At 43.9% G+C, this 24,444-nt stretch overlaps 1 protein-coding gene across 1 annotated transcript; it reads left to right on the top strand.

Annotated features, from left to right (window-relative positions):
* The first annotated feature begins 18 nt into the window (after positions 1-18).
* On the top strand, positions 19-24,285 carry surf4 (surfeit 4). Its single transcript, XM_059994216.1, has 6 exons — positions 19-182; positions 18,007-18,193; positions 18,280-18,356; positions 20,506-20,549; positions 20,768-20,954; positions 23,287-24,285. Exons 1-6 carry the CDS (start codon positions 135-137, stop codon positions 23,551-23,553), a joined length of 810 nt encoding a protein of 269 aa, XP_059850199.1. The 5' UTR covers positions 19-134; the 3' UTR covers positions 23,554-24,285.
* Positions 24,286-24,444: the final 159 nt, after the last annotated feature.

Genomic DNA, 24,444 nt, shown 5'->3' with positions numbered 1-24,444 from the left:
CGTGGCACTTGCGTGGCGCTGCTGTGTGTTCTGGGAGACAGACGGACTCGGCCCCGCCTCCCCAATCGGTGGGAGCGGGGATCACTTCCGGTGGGGAGCCCGGGCGGCGGGAGCGCGGCATCGGCAGCGGCACCATGGGTCACACCGATATCATGGGAGCGGCGGAGGACATCGCCGACCAGGTACCGGCCGGAGCACCCGACTGCCCCGAGATCGAGCACTGGCCCGGTGGCAGGCTCGTCGGTTACCCCCCACCTCAGCTTCAGAGGAACTCCTAATTTAGTCAAAATAACGACCCCAGGCCTCTCCGGGGCCCAGCTTCCCGGCTCCCCCTCCCCGGTCTCCCTCGACCCCCTCCTCCGGAATGCCGGCCGTCCAGCCTCCGTCCCTCTGCCCCCGCCAAGGCATCCCAGCAAACGCCGCAGTGACGAGCTCCAGTTCTCGGCCGTCGTCTCCCCGCTCTCCTGGCCAGACTGTCCCCCCACCCTGCACGTTGTGCCGAGAATAAATCGCCACCAATTTTATTGTAATCATAAAACTGTAAAGGAATAGCTTATTTACAGAAGGTAAAGTACTTTAAAGTCAGGCTTGTTATCACTGTGTCTTGAAATGTGTTTCGTGGCAGCAGTTCAGAGCAAGACATAAAAATTAAGTTACCAAAAACTAGAGTAAAAAAGCAATAGTGAAGTGGTTTAGTGGACCAATGAGAAATTTAGTGGTGGAGGGGAAAGACCCTGTTACGGAATCATTGAGTGTGGGTCTACAGGCTCCTGAACCTCCACCCCAGTGATAGTGATTAGAAAAGGGCATTCCTGGAGAGTGAAGCTCCTTACTGCCGCCTCCTGAAGATGATGGGGAGGGCTGAATCCAAAGCCCTTGCAGCCTCTTTCTATCCAACACATTAGGACTTTCTACACCAGGCAGTGGTGCATCTATTCAATGCTCTCCATCACACATCACCACCACAGCAATAAATTGGTTTATTATTATCAGGTATACCAAGGCACATTTGGGAAAAAAATGGTTTAGAATGCCATACAGATTATTTCGCAATGCAAGGTCCTACGAGGGAAAAGCAAAACCAAGAATGCAAGGTAAAATGTTACAAAGAAAGTGCTGGGTGAACAGACAATAAAAATGCAAGGAACTCATAAGGTAGACTGTGTGGTTTAATAGATTGCTTTATCCTTCTATGTGTATATTCTCTAATATTATAGAGTTTGCTGTTTTAGGTCTACCATTTTTAAACTCCAGTCTCAGATTGGAATTTCAAATGTAAACATACCCTTATCATTGTATCTTCCAACTTTCAGAGTGCTGTGGTTCCAGTTTAAAACCATGCATTGGAATGTTATATTGTCTGATTGTGACTGTGACAACTCAGTCTGGTTCAGACTTTGGTAATCCAAAGTCACAAATATGCAAACTTCAAAAGAAAGTGGAAAAGCAAAATTCTGCAGATTGCTGAAGTTCAGAAGATGCTGGATGTGCCCAGATGCAATGAGAGAAACATAGTTAACATTTCACGTCAATATCCTTCAAATAGTATGGAGAATTAAGTGACATCAGTGAACTCTGGCTGAGTGCCAATTGCTTTTAGAGTCATGTAGCTCTACAGCAGAGAAACAGGCCAGTTGGCCCACCTAGTTGCTCCCTAACTTGCTTCCTGTATATTTGTGGAAATATCCTAATGACATGAGATATGCCCTCACTAGCTACCTACACAACTTTCTCAGCCAGTGGCAGTACTTGGAGTACAAGAAAGGCAACAGTATAGCTTGCACACAGCAAGGCACATATACTAATTGGCTAAGCTGGTTTCATTGAGTGTGGTTGGAGGATAAACTTTCTTGCTCCTGTTCAAGTTTGTTCTTTGGAGGAGTCAAGAGGGCAAGTGGCCCTTTGCAGGGATAAGAACATCTTTAGTTGTTCCTGTGTCCCTTCAATACTGAAACAGGATATGTTTCACTTGGAGGGTAATGAAGCTTTGATTAAATGCTCAAGTTGTGTTAAAATTAAGGCACTTTACAGTAGTTCTTGCTGTCCTGTTCTTTCCTAACTTGGTACTATTCACAAGAAAGACATTTAAGATCTTTTTAAGTTTTAAGTTTTGCTAAAATGGCAGCTGAACATTGATTGCTTAATGATTATCAGACACTACCTTTCCAGAGTGAGCAATGTAAATGCATACTGTCACTCAATTGGTTGGAATTTTTTTAAGGTATGTCTTTGAAAGGATTAACAATCTGTAGTTCAGTGGCTCATAATAATCTCTAGCAAACAGATTTCCTTCACTTCGGGTTTGGGTCTGGTGTAAACTAATTGGGTGAAGAATTCCATTTTTCATACCACAAGTTGATATTCCATCCGAGAGAAGAACAATAATGATTTTTCTCTGTTGCGCTAAGTTCCAAGGAGCTGTTTACAAATTTAAATGTTTATTTTTTGGGGGAAAATTATAGCCAACTCAGCCGTTCATATATACAGTTGTTTGATAATATTGGAGAGTTGGCTTCCAAATAACTTAAAAGCAGGAAGGTATGATTTAATAAAATTGTAGCCTGATTTTTTTTTTAAAGCTAGTACTTTGGAAGACTGTAAAGTTGTACTTGAAGTCTGTAAAGCTCCAATAAACCCAAAAGTCTGCATGGTAGCCCCTGGGATTGAAGATAAACTGTTTGCACAACATTTCATAATTCTGAGGTAGCTGCTGATGTCAATGTGGACTAGCTCCTCCCTTCAGGGCAAATGGGAAACTTTTCAGCCTACTTCATCTCCACTCCAGAACCAAGTCATCCCAGTAAGCTCTCAGGGCCGAGCTGCTTGTGCTTGGAGCTGGACTCCCAAGTCAATGGTCACTCGGTTTGCTCAAGTCTTACACTGCAGAAGAAGGGTCTGTTACCAGCATATGCCTGCTGTATAGCACCAAATTCCCAAAATCAAGAAGCAAGGCCAGATTTCAATCAATGTGAAACGCTTCCCAGCTCTCAAGGGAAATCTCCCTGCAATGGCAGACATTACTGATGCAATTCAATGCCTGCAGTATCTCAGGAAAATAGTTTTTGAAGATCAAGGTCGCAATCCCAATATGAAACTCTTGTTCTCCTTGGGCACCAGTGATTCTAAACATTCTAAATACTTTGGGGATTTGTACTCTTTACAACACACAGCTCTGGACTGGAATGGTACCACAAATGAACATTTACTTGCCAAATCCTCTGAGCGACTGGGAAACTCACATCTGCCTGAAGGAGCAGATCATCTCATGAGCTACCAGTCTGGCTCCCACTTTTTTACATTTTAAAGAAAAATTAAAACAAACACCAATGGCCTGTACTGTTGTGTGTTCTAATAAACAAGAAAGTTATCACTACTGAAAAGTAAGTTAACTTACTTTTTTTTTAATAAACATGACACTCTCACTGGTTCTCAAGGCAAATGTAACATATTTGAGGGTGTTTCCACCCAATTCAGCTCCTCCATGCCCAGTAGCAGAAGAACCCTGAACTGTGGTCCTTCCCTGAGTATTTGCAATAGCTGCATGTGTCCCTCAGCACTGGAATGGCCAGTCAGCAGTATTTGCTTACGGGCATCTCACTGTGCTCTTGGGATAAACATTCAAGTGAGAAAAACAAAGATCATAAAGATGAACGCTTCCAACCTCCTGCCAGTTATCATCAATAATCAGCAAATGGAAGAGGTAGATGAGTTCACGTACCTTGGGAGTAAAGTTAGTACTGATGGAGATGGTGGTAAGGACGTATTAGCAAGACTATCTAAAGCAAATCAAGCTTTTGGCAGCCTCAATGCAGTTTGGAAATCCCCACAACTCAAACTTAATACCAAAATCAGAATTTTTAAAAGCAACAACCTAAGCGTGCTACCTTATGGAAGTGAACATTGGAAAATGACGAAAGACATCTGCGAGAAACTTGACACATTCCAGACAAAATCAGAAACCAAGACTTGCTTACATCTTGCAATGTGGGATCAATTTCAGTTTGTGTGAAAAGAAGACAATGGAGATGGCTGGGTCGTGTAATGAGAATGCTAAATGATCAACTAGCAAAAGTAGCACTAAGGTGGATCCCACAGGGAAAACGGAGTAGGGCCACGCCCAAAATGACATGGCAAAGATCTGTAGAAGCAGAACTGAAAGAAGTAGGCATGAACTGGGTAATGGAGAGCAGCAGAACAAAAGACCGGCAGAAATGGAAGACCCTTGTGGAGGCCCCATGTGCCACTAAGGACTGAACTAAGGGTTCAGACGATGATCTCACTGTGCTGGGAGACCACCATGTTTCAGACCAAAGTGCCTTTCAGTTGAGTTGATGGTCTTTTAGCGGCAGTTGAAGTCCAACCCTTTGTGTGTCTCTGGAAGCAGCCCCTAATTCCGAGCCCTGTGTTACACAGCTGCTCAGGATAAACTGTGAGGAGGATTCTTTCATCACTATAAAAAGATTGTGGCAAATTCCCTAATCTAATGGCTTCCTCAAAAACCTTACCTAACCAAGGGGAAAGAGTAGCGGAAAAAAATTTTAAAAATTCAACTGTATAACCATCTGGACCCGGTGCTTTCCCAGAATTCATTGAGGAAATAGCCCCTTTAATTTCTACATCCGTAATAGGAGTATCCAATATCAAAAGATCATCAGATGATAACCTTGGAAAATTTAATTTTCCAAGAAAATCAGACATGGTATTATAATCTTGAGGAAATTCAGATTGATACAGGGAGGTATAGAAATCTTGAAATGCCTTATTTATCTCATCATGATTAACTGTCAAATTCCCATTCTGCTGACCAATCTTAGTGATTTGACGTTTAACCAAAGCATTCTTCAATTGACTAGCTAACAGTTTACCAGATTTATCACTATGTATATAAAAATCAGATTTAGTTTTCATTAATTGATTTTCAATCAAGGATGTAAGTAATAAACTATGTTCCATTTGAAGTTCAACCCTTTGTTTGTAAAGCTCCTTACTAGGAGCAATCGAATATTTCTTATCAATCTCTTTAATTTTATCAACCAATAAAAGAGTTTCCATCTTGATACGTTTCCTCAAACCAACAGAATAAGAAATAATCTGTCCACATATATAAGCTTTAAAAGTGTCCCAAAGTGTTCCGCAGGAAATATCATCTGTAGAATTAGTTGAGAAGAAGAAGTTGATCTGCTCCTCCATAAATTTTATAAACTCAGAGTCTTGCAACAAGGTAGAGTCAAATCGCCGTTGTCTAGCATTAGAAGCTGTATCCGTAAATTTCATAGAAAGTAATAACGGAGCATGATCAGAGATAGCTATAATATCATAGTTACAACCGATTACCAATGGAATAAAACAAGAGTCTACAAAAAAATAATCAATTCTTGAATAAGAGTGATAAACATGTGAGAAAAAAGAAAACTCTTTGTCATTAGGATACCGGAATCTCCGAATATCAAAAACTCCATTGTCAGTCAAAAAACAGTTAAAACAAGTGGCCGACTTATTAGGTAAAGTCTGAATAGATAAAGATTTATCCATCAGAGGATTTAAACAACAATTAAAGTCACCACCCATTATTAACTTATATTCATTTAGATTGGGTAAAGAAGTAAATAAAGACTTAAAAAAGTCGGGACAATCCACATTTGGAGCATAAACATTAACCAAAGCAACCTTTTTATTACAAAGTAAATCCGTAATTAACAAAAATCTGCCATTCGGATCCGAAAAAATATTATGTTGAACAAATGAAATAGAGGAGTCAATAAAAATTGAAACTCCTTTTACTTTAGCATTCGAATTTGCGTGATACTGTTGACCCCGCCAAAATCTAAAAAAACGAAATTTGTCCTCCCTCCTCACATGAGTTTCTTGTACAAAAATGATATGAGCATTAAGTCTTTGGAATACTTTGAAAATCTTCTTTCGTTTAATTGGATGATTTAAACCATTAGTATTCCAAGACACAAAATTAATGGTCTGAGCCATAATTCTATAATCAACCCTTTGGTATAAGAAGGGTTAACCAACTTATAAACTCATGCACCCGGAAGAGGAACAAAAGTAGTGAGAAGACCCGGAAGTGACGACAACACAGACATATTTGAAGTTCAAAAACAGCCCAAATAAAAAAACTAACACAAACTGGTACAAAAAAAATAGAATTAGAAAACAGACCATCCCCCCACCCCCCGAGAAAAAGAGAAAAAGCCAAAATATGACTTAAAAAGAGAAAAAGTAAGACTAATCCTACCCCCATGTCAGCTGAAGAACACTCCATATAAAAAGGATATATATAAAAGAATCACCCCAACTTTAAAAATTAAAATCGCTATAATAAAAACCATATTTCTAAGTATAGTTAGTTGTAAAAAGAATAAAAATATAATCACTAAAAAAAACTTATAAATTGGGCTCTGGCCCAGACAAAACAAAAAATATTTAAGCTAAGATAAGCGATGCATTGTACGGAAGAAACGCGAAAAATATATACATAACGCCATCTTAAGCAAAACCAAAAATCTTTTCCAAAAAACCACCATCTTAATCAAGGAAAAATTCACCTTCAAAGAATTAAAAATATACCTTCGAAGGAACAAAGTTAATAGACAAATATGTAGTTAAATGATTAAAGTGTATAGGGCAAAACAATTAATATGACGCAAACGCACTTTAACTTAACTATAAGGTGTAGGATGAACCTACACCAATAACCAGATTTTAATTCTGGTTTAAGAGATCGAGAACCATCTTACACGATCAGAATCATTCATTTATTAGAGACTGGTGTCTGTAGCAGTAGGTTAGTTCTCCTCCATATATTTTCTCGCTTCTGAAGTTGAAATGAAAACCTGTCGTGGAGCATTCGACGGAGAAATTCGAAGCTTCGCAGGGTATAGAAGCGCAGGTTTCAGATTCTTCTCATAATATTCAGCCATCAACGGTTTAAAAAGAAGCCTTCTTTTTAAAAGGTCTGGACTAAAATCTTCGATCAGGCGGAAGCAAAAATCTTTGAATTTAATCATTCCTGCTCGATGAGAAGCTCTTATAAGTTCTTTGTCATGTACATAATGGAACCGGACAATTACCACCGAAGGTTTGTCTGTAACACTCGGTGATCGACGCCGAATTCTATGTGCCCGATCCAATAAAGGGGGCTTATTCGGGAAAATCGTCGGAAACGCTTCTTTTAAAAGTTGAGCAAAATATATCGAAGGGTCATCTTTTTCTATGCCGTCTGGAAGACCAAGTATACGTAAGTTCTGTCTTCTGGACCGATTCTCAAAATCGTCACTCTTGGCTTTAAGGGCTTCCATCAGCTTAATGGTCGAAATTAAATCCTGTTGCAGTTTTCCAATAGTCAAATCTCGCTTCCGAGCATCTTCTTGCAGAGACGCAATAAGAGCTTGTTGCTGTTTAATTACTAAATCCGTCTTAACCATGTACTCTTGAAAAGCCTTTATATCTTCTTTAAAAAATTGTTGTAGTTCAGCAAATTTTTTATCCAAAACCTCCATAAACAATTCAAAAGTTAATTGAGTTTGTTGTGTTGGAGCCTGCTTTTTTCCGTTACAGTTTGGATTACGTCCGGGATTCCGTCCCTTAGACCTGAGAGACATTTCTGTTTGCATATCTTCAAAAGTTCACAACAAACTCTTGGCAGTAAATCCAAAAAAAAATGAATAAAGAAACTTTCGGTATAGGTAAAAATAAGCTGAATAAGTGTGATCAAAGGTTAAAAAAAGTAAAGGTTATGGAGCGAATCCAAAACAGTACTCACTCCATGAGCGTCTCCAGCTGAACTGTGTTACACAGCTGCTCAGGATAAACTGTGAGGAGGATTCTTTCATCACGTCAGCCCGTGGAACTGAGATTGAAGGAATGTACTCAATCCCGAGAGGCAATCAATAAGTTGATTTTTCTTTCTGTCGATATTGCTGAGAATGTATTGATTTGATCACCAGCATATTGAAAATTGGCAGTTCCATTTCATATTTCAAGGCAAGAACTGTGGTTGAAATGTTAAATGGGCATGAAGCATTTAGTGATAATGAGATTTGTGGAAGGTGAATGGAATACAAATTGTTCCTCATGCCACGGCTCATTACACACTTTCACGTGTGTTTGCCAGTTTGGTCCTGCTTTAGTTCCCTGCGTTTACAGTGCTATTCCTTTTTGCGGAAGGAGACTGGTAATTCCATAGATAGCTGGTTGGTGGGGTAAGAGAGATGGATTTGTCTCAGTGGGAGTTGCAGGTTACAAACACTGTATGCCGGAATTGGAACTCAGCAATCAATTGAAGTAAAATGATCAGCTTGTAGCGGTATGCTACATGCAGCGCTAAAATAATGACACGGAGTCGGTAAACTGCAGTTAAAGAAAATTTTATTTGAACTTCACAGCCTTGCTTTAAAGCCTCCCTGATTCCGCCCTCCCCGGGCGCAGATGCTGTGGGGGGCACGTACTCACAATCCCACGCAGGCTTTTCTCTTTGTTGGTGAAGCAGACCTGGCGCCCTTTTGGGACTGGACTTTGTGCCGGCGCGCTGGCTATTTGTGAGCCGGTTCGAGTCCGCTAGGAAGTGGGTCGCCACATAACCTCCCCCCCCCCAGAACCGGCGATACACCCCCCAATGTCCACAGTCTGGGCCGGACCCTGTTTGGGAGGTTGGCCTCTGCGCTGCAGTGCCAGAAATTCAACCGGTTGCGCCAAGTCCACATGGGCCGGTTTGACTCGGTCCACCGTGAAAACCTCCTCTCTCCCCCCAACGTCCAGCACGAACGTGGACCCGTTGTTCCTGAGCACCGTAAACGGTGGCCGATGCCCGCCACTTCGTACAAACACAAACTTACAGTTCTGCAGGTCTTGGGGTATGCAGGTCGGGTTCTGCCCATGCTGCGAAGTGGGTATGGGGGCCAGGTCACCGAGCCTCTTGCGTGGTCTGCCCAGGACTGCTGCGGGTTCTTCTTCTTGCCCCCTTGGGGCTGGTATGAACTCCCCGGGGACGACAAGGGGTGCGCTGTACACCAACTCGGCTGACGAGGCGTGCAGATCGTCTTTGGGCGCTGTGCGGATGCCGAGTAGGACCCAGGGAAGCTCGTCCACCCAGTTAGCTCCTCTCAGACGGGCCATGAGAGCCGACTTTAGGTGACGGTGGAAACGCTCCACCAGGCCATTCGACTGTGGGTGGTAGGCAGTGGTGTGGTGCAGCTGTGTCCCCAAAAGGCTGGCCATAGCTGACCACAGGCTGAAGGTGAACTGGGTGCCTCTGTCGGAGGTAATGTGGGCCGGTACACCAAAGCGGGACACCCAGGTGGCAATCAGTGCCGGGCGCAAGATTCGGAGGTGGTGTCGGTGAGCGGGATCGCCTCTGGCCATCTTGTGAACCGGTCCACGATAGTCAGGAGGTGCCGTGCTCTGCGCGACACTGGCAGGGGGCCCACGATATCCACATGAATGTGGTCGAAACGCCGGTGGGTGGGGTGGAACTGCTGCGGCAGAGCTTTGGTGTACCACTACACCTTGGCCGTCTGGCAGTGCATGCATGTTCTGGCCCATTCACTGACCTGCTTGCGGAGTCCGTGCCAAACGAACCTGCTGGAGACCATCCGGACGGTTGACCTGATGGAGGGGTGCGCTAAGTTATGAATGGAGTCGAAAACGCGTCGCCGCTAAGGTGCCGGGACAGGGCTGGCCGGTGGCAATGTCACAGAGTAGGGTCCTCTCACCTGGGCCTACAGGGAGGTCCTGGAGCTGCAAACTGGAGACTGCAGTTCTGTAACTCGGGATCTCCTCGTCTGCCTGCTGCGCCTCTGGCAGCGCCTCAAAGTCTACCCCTTGGGAAAGGGCATGAATGTTAGGGCGAGAGATCGCGTCCGCCACGACATTGTCCATACCCAAGACGTGCCGGACATCCGTCGTGTATTCAGAGATGTAGGACAGATGGCGCTGCTGGCGGGACGACCAGGGATCGGACACCTTCGTGAACGTAAAGGTAAGCGGCTTGTGGTCCGTGAACGCGGTGAAGGGCCTACCTTCTAAGAAGTACCTGAAATGCTGGATTGCCAGGTATAGCGCCAACAGTTCCCGGTCGAAAGCACTGTATTTGAGCTTGGGTGGCCGCAGGTGTTTGCTGAAAAATGCCAGGGGTTGCCAGCGACCCGCGATGAGTTGCTCCAGTACCCCACCGACTACCGTGTTAGAGGTGTCCACTGTGAGGGCGGCAGGGACGTCCATTCTGGGGTGCACTAGCATCGCGGCGTTTGCCAAGGCTTCTTTCGTTTTAATGAAAGCGGCGGCGGACTCCTCATCCCAGATAATGTCCTTGCCCGGACCCGACATCAGGGCATGATTCGGGCAGCTGAAGGGAGGAAGCGGTGGTAGAAATTGACCATACCTATGAATTCCTGAATGCCTTTGATTGTGGTGGGTTGGGGGAAATGGCGGACTGCATCTACCTTAGCGGGCAGAGGGGTCGCCCTGTCCTTAGTAATCCTGTGGCCCAGGAAGTCGATGGTGTTGAGCCCGAACTGGCATTTGGCTGGGTTGATTGTTAGACCGTACTCACTCAGTCGGGCGTAGAGTTGATGGAAGTGGGACAGATGCTCCTGATGACTGCTGCTGGCTATGAGGATGTCGTCCAAATAGATGAATGCGAAGTCCAGGTCGCGTCCCACCGCGTCCATTAACTGCTGGAATGTCTGTGCGGCATTCTTCAGGCTGAACGGCATGCGGAGGAACTTGAAAAGGCCGAACGGGGTGATGAGAGCTGTTTTGGGGACATCGTCCGGATGCATCGGGATTTGATGGTATCCTCGGACGAGGTCTACCTTGGAGAAGATCTGTGCGCCATGTGGGTTTGCTGCAAAGTCCTGAATGTGCGGCACAGGGTAGCGGTCCGGTGTGGTAGCCTCGTTCAGCCTACGGTAGTCGCCGCACGGTCTCCAGCCCCTGTCGCTTTGGGCACCATTTACAGGGGGGAGGCCCATGGGCTGTCAGACCGCCGGATGATCCCCAATTCCTCCATCCTCTTGAACTCCTCCTTCGCCATTCGGAACTTGTCCGGGGGAAGCCCCCGAGCACGGGCGTGGAGGGGTGGTCCCTGGGTTTGGATGTGGTGCTGTATGCCGTGTCGGGGCATGGCTGCCATGAACTGCGGTGCCAGAACCGATGGGAAATCCGCCGGGACTCTGGTGAAGTCGTTGTCGGACAGTGTGATGGAGTCGAGGTGTGGAGCTGGCAACTGGGCTTCTCCCAGGGAGAACGTCTGAAAGGTCTCAGCGTGGACCAGCAGGCTGTGAGCCCGCAAAAAATTCGCACCCAGAAGCAGTTGGGCTACGGCGGCTAGTGTGAAGTCCCACGTGAACCGGCTGGAGCCTAACTGTAGCTGCACCGTACGGGTGCAGTAGGTCCTTACCGTGCTGCCGTTCACGACCCTCGGGGGGACCCGGTGCCCTGTTGCGGGTGTTGTAACTCGTCAGAGGTAAGACTCTGATCTCGGCACCAGTGTCGACCAAAAAACGGCGTCCTGACCTCTTGTCCCACACACACAGGAGGCTATCCCGATGGCCAGCCGCCGTAGCCATCAGCGGCGGCTGGCCCTGGCGTTTCCCGGGAACTTGCAGGGCGGGCTACAGCGGCGGGCTTCTGTGCCCCGCCGCTGGTGGTAGAAACACCATTGTCCGTTGGGCTCCTCACCCCTGCCTCTGGGGTTAGCGGGCTCTGTGGCCAGGCCTGGTATGGTTTGCTGCTGGGAGTGTGGCCTGGTGATCTGTGCGACGGACGCCCCACTCACCTTCTTGGTGTTCCACAGTAAGTCCGCCTGGGCTGCCACCTTCCGGGGGTCACTGAAATCCGCGTCGGACAGCAGCAGGCGTATGTCCTCAGGCAGCTGCTCCAGGAATTCCTGCTCAAACATGAGGCAGGGTTTGTGTCTGCTGGCCAGAGACAACATCTCATTCATTAAAGCCAATGGAGGTCTGTCTCCCAAGCCATCCAGGTGCAGTAAACGGGCAGCCCACTCGCGCCGTGAGAGTCCGAAAGTCCTTATGAGCAGGACTTTGAATTCCGTATACTTGCCGTCCGCTGGGGGAGACTGTATGAACTCCTCAACCTGGGCCGCTGTGTCCTGGTCGAGGGAGCTCACCACGTAGTAGTAACGTGTGTCCTCTGAGGTTATCTGCTGAATGTGGAATTGGGCTTCTGCTTGCTGGAACCATAGGTGAGGTTGCAGCGTCCAGAAGCTTGGCAGTTTCAATGAGACCGCATGAACAGATGCAGCATCGGTCATCACCGGTCCAAAAATCATTTGGACCATCGGGGTCACCAATGGTAGCTACACGCAGTGCTAAAATAACGACAAGGAGTCGGTAAACTGCAGTTAAAGAAGATTTTATTCGAACTTCACAGCCTTGCTTTAAAGCCTCCCTGATCCCGCCCTCCCCAGGCGCGGACACTGTGGGAGGCACGTACTCACAATCCAGCGCAGGCTTTTCCCTTTGTTGGTGAAGCAGACCTGGCGCCCTTTTGGGACTCGCCTTTGTGCCGGCGCGCTGGCTATTTGTGAGCAGGTTCGAGTGTGCTAGGAAGTGGGTCGCCACAAGCTCACTTTAATCCCAAAGGTATGTTGTTCGGTTAACGAGCTTCAGTAAATAGCTCCTAATGGAGGGGAGTAGCAGGCAAACAATAGAGGGTTGGGGAAGTTGAATATGCTGTGGGAAAGAAAACAGTGGTGGGGTGAGATACTGCTGATGCGTTCTGGCTTGGAGACTTGTAACTGGTTGGTTTATTATTACCACATGTACCAAACTTGCTTTGCATATCAATTCTTTACCACCGTGCAAGATAAAACAATAACTGCAGAAAAAAGTGTTACTGAGAAGATGAATCGCAGGTAGGCCACAACGGGGTAAATTATGATCAGGAGTGTGCCTTCCAATGGGGACCAGCAGGACAGCTGTCCTTGGTACATGCCTTCAAATTGGTGTATCTTCTGCCCAATGGTAAGGGGCAGATAAGGTCGATCGGGGAAATCAGGTTGGTGCTGGATCATGGGAAGGAATTTGTAGAATGACCACAAATGGCTTTTTAGAGCAGCCTGTAGTTGAGCACACTTGGGGAAAAGGAAATGTTGGATTGGGTGTTGTGTAATGAAGCAGGTTTGATTAGGGAACTTGAGGTAGAGGAACCCGGAGGCAGTGATCATAGAATTCATCCTGCAGTTTGGGGGGGGGGGGGGAGTTAAATCAAATGTATCAGTATTACGTTGGAGTGAAGGGAAAGACAAGAGCTGGCCAAAGCTGTTTGGAAGGAGTGACAGTATTGCTTCAATGGCTGGAGTTTCTGGAGTTATCCAGACAATGTAGGATTGGTTCATTCCAAAGAAAAAGCATTCTAAAGGGAGAATGATGCAGTTGTGACCAATAGGGTAAGTCAGAAAGGGCATACAGTGTAGCAAACTCTAGTGAGAAGCTAGGGGATTGAGAAACTTATTTAAAAAACACCAACAGAGGCAACAAAAAGAAATTGTGATGTGTAAGTAAGTTAGCCAATAATATAAAGAGTTTTTTTTTCCAGATATATAAACAGTAGGAGGCAAGAGTAGGCTTTGGACTACAGGAGAGTGATGCTGGAGGGGTAGTAAATAGGTGACAAAGAAATGGTGGGCAAAATGAATAAATGTTTTGCATCACTGGAAGATACGAGCAGGATTCTGGAAGTTTCAGAGTGTCGGGTAGATGTTATTACTAATGAGAAGGTGCTTTGGTAGCTGTAAGTTCTGAAGACGGACTACGCCCAAGGTTCTGAAAGGGGTAGCTGAATAGATAGTGGAGGCATCTTTCAGAAATCTCAGAATTCTGGGGTGGTTTTGGAGATCTGGGAAATTACAAATGTCACTTCACTATTCAAGAAATGAGAGAGGCAAGATATGGGAAATTACAGGCCAGTTAACCAGACTTCAGTGATTGGCAAGATGTTAGTCCACTACTAAGGATAGTGTTTCAGGGTACTTGGAGGTGCACAATAAAATAGGCTGAAGTCAGCATGGCTTCTTGAGGGGAGATCATGCCTGAGGAATCTGCTGAAATTCCCTGAGAAAATAGCAGACAGGATGGACGAGGGAGGGTCAGTGGATGTTGTTTACTTAGGTTTTCAGAAGGCCTTTTCCACATTGAGGCTCACGTGAAAGCTCAGCATCAATGAGTCTTGCATACAAGCCTGCCTGTTTCAGTGCACAGAATGTGGGAAATGTTGAAACATGTTTAATCTTAACTTGTTGATCATGTTGTGTTGATGTTTGTGGCCAGCAGCGAGCGATCTCCTGATCATATTGCACTGTAATGTATCCACAGCTGAATTCTCAACACTTTTCTTCGTGCAAATTTGAGCGCCATGAGTGGTTTCAAATAAGCTCCTGATCTCTCTACTGGAGCAAGTATTTTAAAACCCACTCTTAAGAAGAAAAATGCAGGATGGTTTCATTCTTAAAGAGAAAAAAAGTAGTTGTTGGAAATCTGAAATCAAACAAGAAGTGCTGGAAAAAGTTAGCAGGTTGGTAACATCTATGGAAAGAAAAATGGTTGATGTTTTGTATTTGCAGTCTTTCATCAGAACTGTTGAAAGGTCAGAGTTTCAAAATATTGATTGTATCTATGGCGCTGCCTGACCTGCTGAGTTTTTCTAGCATTTTCAGTTTTTATTCCATTCTTGAAGTGTCTTGCATGATGTTAGTCTTCCCCAAAGGACTTTACCAGAGAACTACACATATTAAATGTTATCTCTATTATTATCTCTGCATTGATTTCTGTTTGTATCCTAGTTTTCAAATAACTCCTTTATTCCCCTTAAAACATAGAACCCCCCCCCCACTCCAAATCACCAGCAAGCATTGCCTTCATTTAACTCCACAAAAACCTCCCTCTTAGGCCAAACTTTGTGTCTAGACTTTGTAGAGCTTGTTGAGTGAAGCAACAAACTCATTGTTGAGTTTGTTGCTTTACTTGGTGTTCTTGTGCTTGTAATTGTTCGCAGAGGAGCATAAGGTCATAATAATGATTTTGTTTATCGAGCACTTTTCATCCCGATGTAATTCAAAGTGCTACATCTTTAAGTGCAAACATGAAAGTTAAAATGAAAAACTAAAAATAAATAAGAAAATAAAAGACCAGGATGTTAGTTAAGAAGCAAGATTAAATAAATAGGCTTTAAGCTGGCATTTCAAAGTGTCAACCGAGTCTGCATCCTTACTGTTTTAGGTTATTGAATTGCACAGTTTAGGAGCATAGTTCAAAAAAGCTGACCTGCTAGTTACCTTTTGAGGGAAATTGTTTAAATTTAAAAGACCAGCTGAAGAAGACTTGAGAGCTCACGCAGGATTATAAAACAAAAACGCTTCTGGGATGTACTCTGATATCGCACCATTAGGAGCTTTAAAAACGAGAGAACTTTAAAATCAATTGTAAAAGATCCGAGATGTCAATGTGGAGTAGCTAGTATGGGAGTGATACGTTCCCTCATCCTGGTTTCGGTTAAAAGTGTAGCACTGGCATCCTAATGAGTCGAAGTTTATTGGTAGATTACTTTGGAAGGCCAGTACAAAGGAGTGAATGTTTTTCAGCAGCATTACGTCACAAAAGTGAACATACTTCCGCAATATTTCTTAAGTATAGAAATGATGCTTCGGTTACTTCGTGAGATTTAAAATTCAAATCTGAGTCAAAGGTAACTCCCAAGCCAGTTACTTCTAGTTTTACAGGGGAGCCAAGTTCCCGAGTTTATAAAAACACAAAATGTTGGCGGAACTCGGCAGGCCAGACAGCATCTATGGGAGGAGGTAGTGACGATGTTTCGGGCCGAAACCCTTCATCAGGAGTCTATACCAAGTTTATCTCTTTTGGGTTTGGGACCAACCAAGAGTATTTCAATTTTATCTTTATTTAGTTTTAGGAAATTATTGCTCATTCATTTGTTTATAGCAGCCGTACCAGAAATCAGAAAAGATAGGATGTTATCACCATCAGGCTCAACTGAGATACACAATGTGTGTCATCTGAATAACTGTGGAAATCAAATTTATGCTCTCTAATGATGTCTCCTTAAAGGAAGCATGTATAAGGAGAAGACAGCTTCCCTGAACAACACCAAAAGGTACACTATATCTTAGAAAATCGGTCTCCATGACAGACAAAAGAAATTCTCTCCCAGAGAATTAAGCAATTAAAAGGACTACCAGAGAGGCCGACACAGTTTGCAAAGCAATCTAGGAGAATGTTGTGGTCAATTGTGTTAAAGGCAGCACTTGGATCTCAAAGAATCAGAACTGAGTTAGTATCAGTGCTGAGCTTAAGGTTGCTGGTGGTTCTGGTAAGGGCAGTCTCTGTGCTGTGGTTTGCTCTAACACCTGACTGAAACTTTTCTAGAATATTATTCTCATTCAGAAATCTGTTGAGTTGGTTTAAAATGACTTCCCCAAGGACCATGCCTGGGAAGGGAAGATTTGATACTAACCTGTCATTAGCTAGTATCTCATTGATGAGGTTTAGCTTTTTAAGTAGAAGTTTGACAGTCACAGTTTTGAAGGCATCTGGAAAATCTCCAGTTAATAATATTTCTAACAATCCTCAAAAAGTGTGATAGGGTCTAGTCAGCAAGTAGACTGTTTACCTTTATAGAGTTCTCAGTCAGAAATACTTGGAATTTTGGTGTGATGGCTGTCTTTTTAAGAAGTTGGCTGTACAGGTTTCTAGTATCTGTAGTTGTCCTCTTGCTAATGGAAGTAATTTTGTTGATGAAAAAAAATTGCATTTTGTGGTCAATAGTTGATATATAGTTGAGAACAATGTTCTTGAATCACTGCTATTCTCTACAGTTTTGGAAAAATTGGCTCTTCTTGCAGAGCATATGTCAGTGTTAAAGGAGCACAGTTTATCCTTGAAAATATGGCTGACTTCTAATCCAGTTTCCCTTCATCTTCTCTTAACGCTCTGCAGGATCTCTTGGGTTCATGGGTTTTCACTGTGATTTCTTTGTAACTCCAAGTGGGGCCACTGTGTTTGATTTAATTGGGTTATTGCTGAAAGAATCAGCCATTTTATTGCCCAGTTTAAGTCACATGGGTTAGATAACCAGTCAACTCAGAGAATTTGTTGTGCTGCAGCATCAGAAACATTTTTTAATTGTGGTTTTTTGGTCTTGGTTCCAGGCAGGAGGACATCAAAAGGTATATAAAAATGATCAGAGATAATGGTATCAGACAGCCATCAACAGTATTTCCAAGTCAGTGACATGCTGGGTAAGATCTAGTCGGTCTAGTAAGCTCACAAATTCAGCTACTGCAGAGTCTGCATCTGAGAGATCATTCATATGAATATTGATGTCACCAGAGATGAGAATCCTGTTATAGTTCAATGTAATAAAGAAAGTAGGCTTTGGATTTCAGAGGGCAATAAATGTTAACGTAGAAGACAGCATCTGTATCACAAATTTCCAAACACAGCGTATTAACTAGGTGCAGCTCTAGTTCTTCGCGGAGCAAACCGGGCCTTTTGGATGGATTTATTTACTGGGGAATGACTTGTTTACACCAGTAGAGAATTTCTACTTCTGTTGCTCTTTTCTGTAGTCTTCCACAACATGCCTTCAGATGTTGAAGTGGCCTTTGATATGTGCTGAGTGGAATTAGGTGAGGTTTTCTTGGTGAATGCGAAATTGCATCTGACAATAAACACAAGAGATTCTGCAGATGCTAGAACTCCAGAGTTACAGATTTCAGCATCTGTGGAGTGGAATAACAAGCTGGCGTTTTGGGGTCGAGACCCTTCCCCAGCATTTTGTGTCTGCATCTGATATCACTGCGTTTCAGTAATGGGTGCTTGGGTCTGTCACAATAACATTGGGCTTTGGTGCTATGATTCAAAAACCTGTTCATTTATAGCACTGGGGTATTGTCTTGAAGGGCTAGGAGCTATTGCAATAAAGTTTTAAATTTTCCTTGCTCCAATTGATATTTTCCAGTTTCTGCGAATGACCAAGCAGTATCTGCCGCATCTTGCCAGATTGTGTCTAATAAGTACCTTCCTGGAGGATGGAATTCGGATGTGGTTTCAGTGGAACGAGCAGCGGGATTACATTGAGGTCACCTGGGGCTGTGGCTACTTCCTGGCTACCTGCTTTGTGCTGATTAATCTATTCGGGCAATTAGGTAAGCGAGAGCTAATTACCCTTTCTCATCTTTCCCATGATGTTTTTCATTTTGTTCTATTTATTTCTTTGTTTTCCATTCCCCAGGGGGATGCATCCTGATATTAAGTAGAAATTTTGTACAATATGCCTGCTTTGGACTATTTGGGATTATAGCATTACAGGTAAGCATTTGAGGTAGTGAATGTTTTTTGTTGGCTTGCATCAGAGACCAGTAGCAGAAGTCGTGATTCCATTGACCACCCCCCCCCCCCCCCCTTTCCTATAATCTCCAGTGCTCCCAGAGTAAAGAACATCTTGGTGTTTAGGTACTCCCTTCCTTTTCTACCATCAGTGAGGACCAGTAAGACCTCCAGTTGCTCTGCCTCATTGGGTCAGACCTTGGCATTCAGCATCTCCCTCCTTTCTGGCTGGATTGTGCTAGCAAGGCAGGATTGGAGTTGGTTCTGATTAGTTGACTAATGTCCCCCTAAATAGAAGACATTTCTTACGGAAAATAAATCTCTTATTTATACATGTGCTCTGTGCCATGTGTTCATCCATCATTCCTCTGATTTTATTCACAAGATTTCTTCCTTAACCCAAAGGCACAAATTGGCCTTTGCATTCCCTGGTTGTAGGGGAGAGAGGCACGGAATGGGAAAGGGATGAATCGAACAATCTCCAATCCACATTCCTCCCTTCCCTGCCACCCCACATACAAAGGTAAATTGTAAGTACCTTTTGCCCCACTGAGAGATTTTCTTGAGATAAGGGGCGTAGGATTGAGGTGAGATTTATGGGGGTACTGAGGAGAAATTCTTTCCACACAGTTGAATCTGAAGCATGTTGCCTGAGGGAGGCGGTGAAGGCAGGTCTCTTCCAAACATCTAAGCTTCCAGACAGGCTCTTGAATTGCCAAGACACCAAAGGCTATGGACCTAATGTGGGTAAATTGGGTTAGTATAGGTGGGTACAATGGTCAGCATGGTTATGTAGGGCTGAGGGGCCTGTTGCATATAATTCTGTAATATAGGGGCATTTATAGGAACAGGACTTTAGTCCTATTCTTCTAATCATTCAGTTGGTGACTACACAATCTCAACTGCTTCTTTTATTCCTTAATAAAACAGGTAGCCATTTCACCCAATGAGTATGCCAGTTCTTGTAACAATCCTAGTTGCCATCTTGGAGCCTATTCCCTACAAACTCCCTGCCACTCACCTCCAGTAGAAGTAATCTTACAGGGTCATTTAGTCTGAATTGCATGCCTTTATTTGGGAAATAGGAGGGAACTGGAGCATCCAGACGAAACTCTCCTGGTCACAACTCAGGTGGTTGTAGCTGTGACAGCATTTCTGAGCTACCCACTGCTTACCTGCTTTTAATAAGACCATAAGATACAGGAGTGGGATTAGACCATTCAACCTATTTGGTCTGCTCTGCCATTTGACCATGGCTAATTTATGTTCTCTTGCTATCCCATTCTCCTACTTTCTCCCTGTAATGTTTTACGCCCTTACTGATCATGAGCATATCAACATTCACCTTAAATATAGCCAGTGACGGCCTCCACAGAATTCCACAGGTTCACCAACCTCTGGGTAAAGAAATTCCTCATCTCTGTACTAAAAGGACATTCTTCAGTACTGAGGCTGTGTCCTCTGGGTTCTCCCACTATTGAAAGCATTCTTTCCACCTCTAGGCCTTCAATATTTGATAGGTTTTAATGAGGACCCCTCTCCCCCCCCCCCCCCCCATTATTCTTCCAAACTCCACGTACAGACCTATCAAGTGCTCTTCACATTAACCCTTCCTTTCCTGGATCATTCTCGTAAATCTCTGGACCCTCTCCAGTGGTTAGATATGGGTTCCAGACTTGCTCAGATACTCCAGATGTAGTCTGAGTAATACCTTATAAAGTCTCAGCATTACGGCTCCATGTTTCCTTTCGCTCCACTTCAAACATGAAACTTGCAAACATTTATTGACTGGGTACATGGTTGCAGAGAAGTTAGCTTCTCACTTTATAGTCCCATCAATCACCACCTGTGAAGAGATTGTATTGCTGTTTCCTCCCTTATTCCAAAGGTGGATGAGCATGCTCCGATGCTGATCTGAATTGATGCAAATGATGTGATTCACTGCATGTTTCGATGTACGTGTGACAAATTAGACTCAGCTCTCCATCTCCTTTTCAATCTTAGCAAAGTGACCATTCCTAGTGAGGCAAAGCTCCATTCTATATGAATTGTACTTCATTCCCCTGCCCCTAGAGGGGGAAGCATGTGAACACAGGTTGGTGGGCACTAACTCTTTGTTTCTTGATTGCAGACTATCGCCTACAGCATTTTATGGGATCTGAAGTTCCTGATGAGGTGCGTCTCTTTTGCAGTGTGCTGCATCCTGTACCTTGTGTCTTTGCACTCCTGTGAAACTGCATCCTCTAGAGGGCAGCTCCAAGGGCAATAAATGAGAATAAGTCAACCCCTAGAGTAAACACCTTGTTGTTGTCAGCGATGTTTCTACTTAACGTGTCAGTGTCCTAATGGAGCTGCGTATTAATTCCCTGATTCCCCGCCTCTGCTCTTATTAGGAACCTCGCACTTGGGGGTGGCTTGCTGCTGTTGCTTGCTGAGTCCCGGTCGGAAGGTAAAAGCATGTTTGCTGGAGTTCCAACAATCAAGGAGAGTTCGCCGAAACAGTACATGCAACTCGGAGGCCGGGTGCTGCTCGTCCTGATGTTCATGACCTTGCTGCACTTCAACTCCAGTTTCTTCTCAGTAAGTCTGGTGACCAGGCCGGTGTGTGCAATTCATGTATTCGTGCAAGATTTGAAAGGACACATAGCTAGCAGAACTTGGAAACAAAGCTCGCTTCCAAAGTGTTCTGATAGTAAAGCAAAAACAACATTCCTTCTGGTGTTCTGTCCTTTCTCTTTCCACATTCGAGACTTGTGTCATATCTCGATACTTGTATAATAATCCCATTGAAATGTATATAAGATTATTGGATCTGGCATCTGTCTAAACATCTTGAATTTAAAGTAGCAAAGTGTCCCCGAGGAGTGTAGTGCAGTGAGCACCAGATTATGTGGACAGTTGGAATGGTGAACAGCAATGGTCTTTATGGACTTATTCCCAATTTTCTTTAGCAGACAGGTTGATCTTTTGTAAAAAGTATTACATGTATTTTGGCAAACTGAAAATTAGAGTGCAGGGCTTGCATTATGTGGACAAGTAGCTCTTTTAGGAAACAATATAGTTCAGTTAGTTGCTTTGAAGTAATATTCTGGCATTTGGATGTGATATTGTGAAGTTTGCCCAGCACTCAGATCCAAGGCACTGCAAGTAAAACAGCCTGACTTGGTATTAATTTCAGAGTATTTACATTCCTCTGTGTTCTCCCTAATTGTTCCCACCTTTTCTTGGTTTTCTCTTTGACTTCATCACCCCCCCCCCCCAAACCAGGTAACCCCTACAGTTATTCCATGGCCTTGAGATTCTCTTTGTCTACTTTCCTCTCCCACCCTCTCTGCAACTGAAAACTAATGTTTTCTCTGTGCAGATGAAAGATCAACTCTGTTTCTCTTTTCACATATGCAACCTAATATGCTATGTTTCCAATATTTTATGTTTGTATTTGAGATTCTTCAATTGTCCACTTATCCTCTTTCAATGTACAATGCTTGTTTATCTCTGGGACAATATACCCCCAGGTTTATTTGTTGGCTCCAGGATGAGGGATTGATTTTGAATGGTCATTTTGTTCTAGCTTTCCTAAAGATCCAAAACTGTACAGCCAGTATGTGATTTAGACTATTCTGTCGGGTAGTTTATTCCCAGGCCTCATGGATCAGAGAGTCCCCTCTTGGTCTGACACTCCCACTTGCATCCATTGAAGGGAGGGATCAGTAACGGTTGGAGGCTGGCATGTGAGAGGATTAAATTTAAGGTAGTTGGTGTGAGGATTAGAAATGATTTGGGAGAGAAAAATAAATCACCCAAGGAGTGGTGGGAGTCGGAACTTGAGGTATAAAAGGATGGTGAAGGTAGAAATCTTCATGTTTCAGCAGTGTCTGCCACTTATTCTGCCTTTGCAGCAGAGCTACGGACGGAGAGCAGGGAAAGGAGATTGATCTAAATAACTCCTTTCTGACCACGGACATGAAAAACTGCATGGTTATCTTTAACAACAGAAATACTGTTGTATTTCTATATGATTATGCAGTATTAGGGCTGGTAGCCTGGGTTAGCGGTGGTTGGGTATTTCTTTCTGTTCACCTCAGTGCATGAGGGGCTTGTAAATACACCTCATGTCGGGGAGACCAAAATTAAGAATGTTAACTGTAAAACAGAGGGGTTGTGACAGTGCCAGCCTTAATGTCATGGAATCATATTGTATTTGCCCCATTCTGCCTACCTCTACTTTTCATTCAGTTCTACAATTCAGAATCTACAATTCTGTTAATTATTTTCTAAGTTATTAAATTTGATTTTACCATCTTTATGGGCAGCACATTCCAAAACAGGATGTTTTTTTTGTTTGAAATGATAAATTCCCTCCCGTAACCTCTGGTTCTTTTTCCGGTGACTGTAAATCAGTTTGTCCTGTGTTGTAAATACAATCATAGAGGTTCAGCCCTCTGAGCTTGGATTGACCATCGAACTTCCATTTACACTAATCATACTTTTATAATCCTCCTCCTACATTCTCATTACTCTGGACAAGTTCCACCATTCATCTTCACACTAGGGGCAATTCACAATGCCCAATCAATGTGCCAGCTCACATTTTTTGGGATGTGGGAGGAAACCAGGTCACCTGGAAGAAACCTACATGGTCACAGGGAAAATGGGCGAACTCCACTCAAACAGCAGCCAGCTGTGTCACGAATGCACCTAACAAAGCTGCCACAGTGTTCTAAAATATGGTACTCTTGTGGCTGAGTGGCCCACTCTGCTAGCCTCGCAGAGACTGCAGTACTCGCTGAGCAATCCTAGTCCAGAATCAGATTATCAGGGCTCAGTAATGAGTTTTAGTGTACTTTTGAAGTTGATAATTTATCCCTATTGAAATGTGCAGTATGTTTGATTTTGATTCTTTCCCATGCAGATTATCCAGAATGTCGTGGGAACAGGATTGATTGTCTTGGTGGCGATTGGATTCAAAACCAAGCTGGCAGCTCTAACCCTGGTCATCTGGCTTTTCAGCCTCAATCTCTACTTCAATGCATTCTGGACTGTCCCCACCTACAAGCCCATGCATGACTTCCTCAAGTATGACTTCTTCCAGAGCATGTCTGTGATTGGAGGGCTGCTCCTTGTGGTGGCCCTGGGCCCTGGTGGTGTATCCATGGATGAAAAGAAGAAAGAGTGGTGATTGGTGTCACGTCTCCAAAGCCACAGCCCTTTCATCTCCCTTCTTTCCCTGCTCTCTCTTCTCTGTTCCCTCAACATACCCCTCTTTCCTCTCCCCAGTGAACACTATTTTGTACTGTTTGTGTGATTTTACCCAGACTTCAGTGTATTTGCATATTCAGGGTATATAATGCTCCACCATTCATTTTGGTAACATCACAAAACAGAGCCTTAATCTTTGATTTCACCCACTGAAAAATAAATTAAGATGTCACCATAAGACCTATTCATAGTTCACACTTTAAATATTGTGTGATTCTGTAATAGAGTGAGCCCACCCCCTTAAAAAATGAAGTAAACTCACAATTTTGGCTCCGGCTGTTGTGGAGTGAGCTCTCTTTATATATTTGTGTCTTAAGAAGAATTGAGAGAAGGTATTGAAAATTTTCCTGTTCTCTTAGGTTGCAATCTGCGACTGTCTGACAGAAGTCTTAATTACTGTAGATTACATTTCAGTATAATGGTTACATTCTCAAAAAGGGTTGCAACAATTTCTCTTAATACAAAAGAACACTAAATATACCATAGTTGTGTACCCTATCTTATCTCCTACCCGGACAGCTTTTGTACACAAGATAATAATTAGGATTGGGAGATCTGGTTAAAAATTAATGTATCCATTTGGATTGATATTTTTAATTGTATGTTACATTTACACTGCCAACCAAAGCTCTTTACCCACCCCCCCCCACCCTCTCATTCCCCAGAGCAGAGGTAGGTGGAAGCTATGAGTCAAGCTTTTACAGATTGTGATTCACCCAATCCAACCTCTCACGGCAAGATTTAAAGTCAATAATGCAGGCTGCCCTATGATCGCGTAGAGCAGGCCAGGCAGTTCGCGAACGTTGACAGT

The sequence above is a fragment of the Hypanus sabinus genome, chromosome 18 (genome assembly GCF_030144855.1).
Source record: "Hypanus sabinus isolate sHypSab1 chromosome 18, sHypSab1.hap1, whole genome shotgun sequence".
Classification (NCBI taxonomy): domain Eukaryota; kingdom Metazoa; phylum Chordata; class Chondrichthyes; order Myliobatiformes; family Dasyatidae; genus Hypanus; species Hypanus sabinus.
Note: the sequence above shows the minus strand (reverse complement) of the source record. Positions and strands in the feature narration are given on the sequence as shown.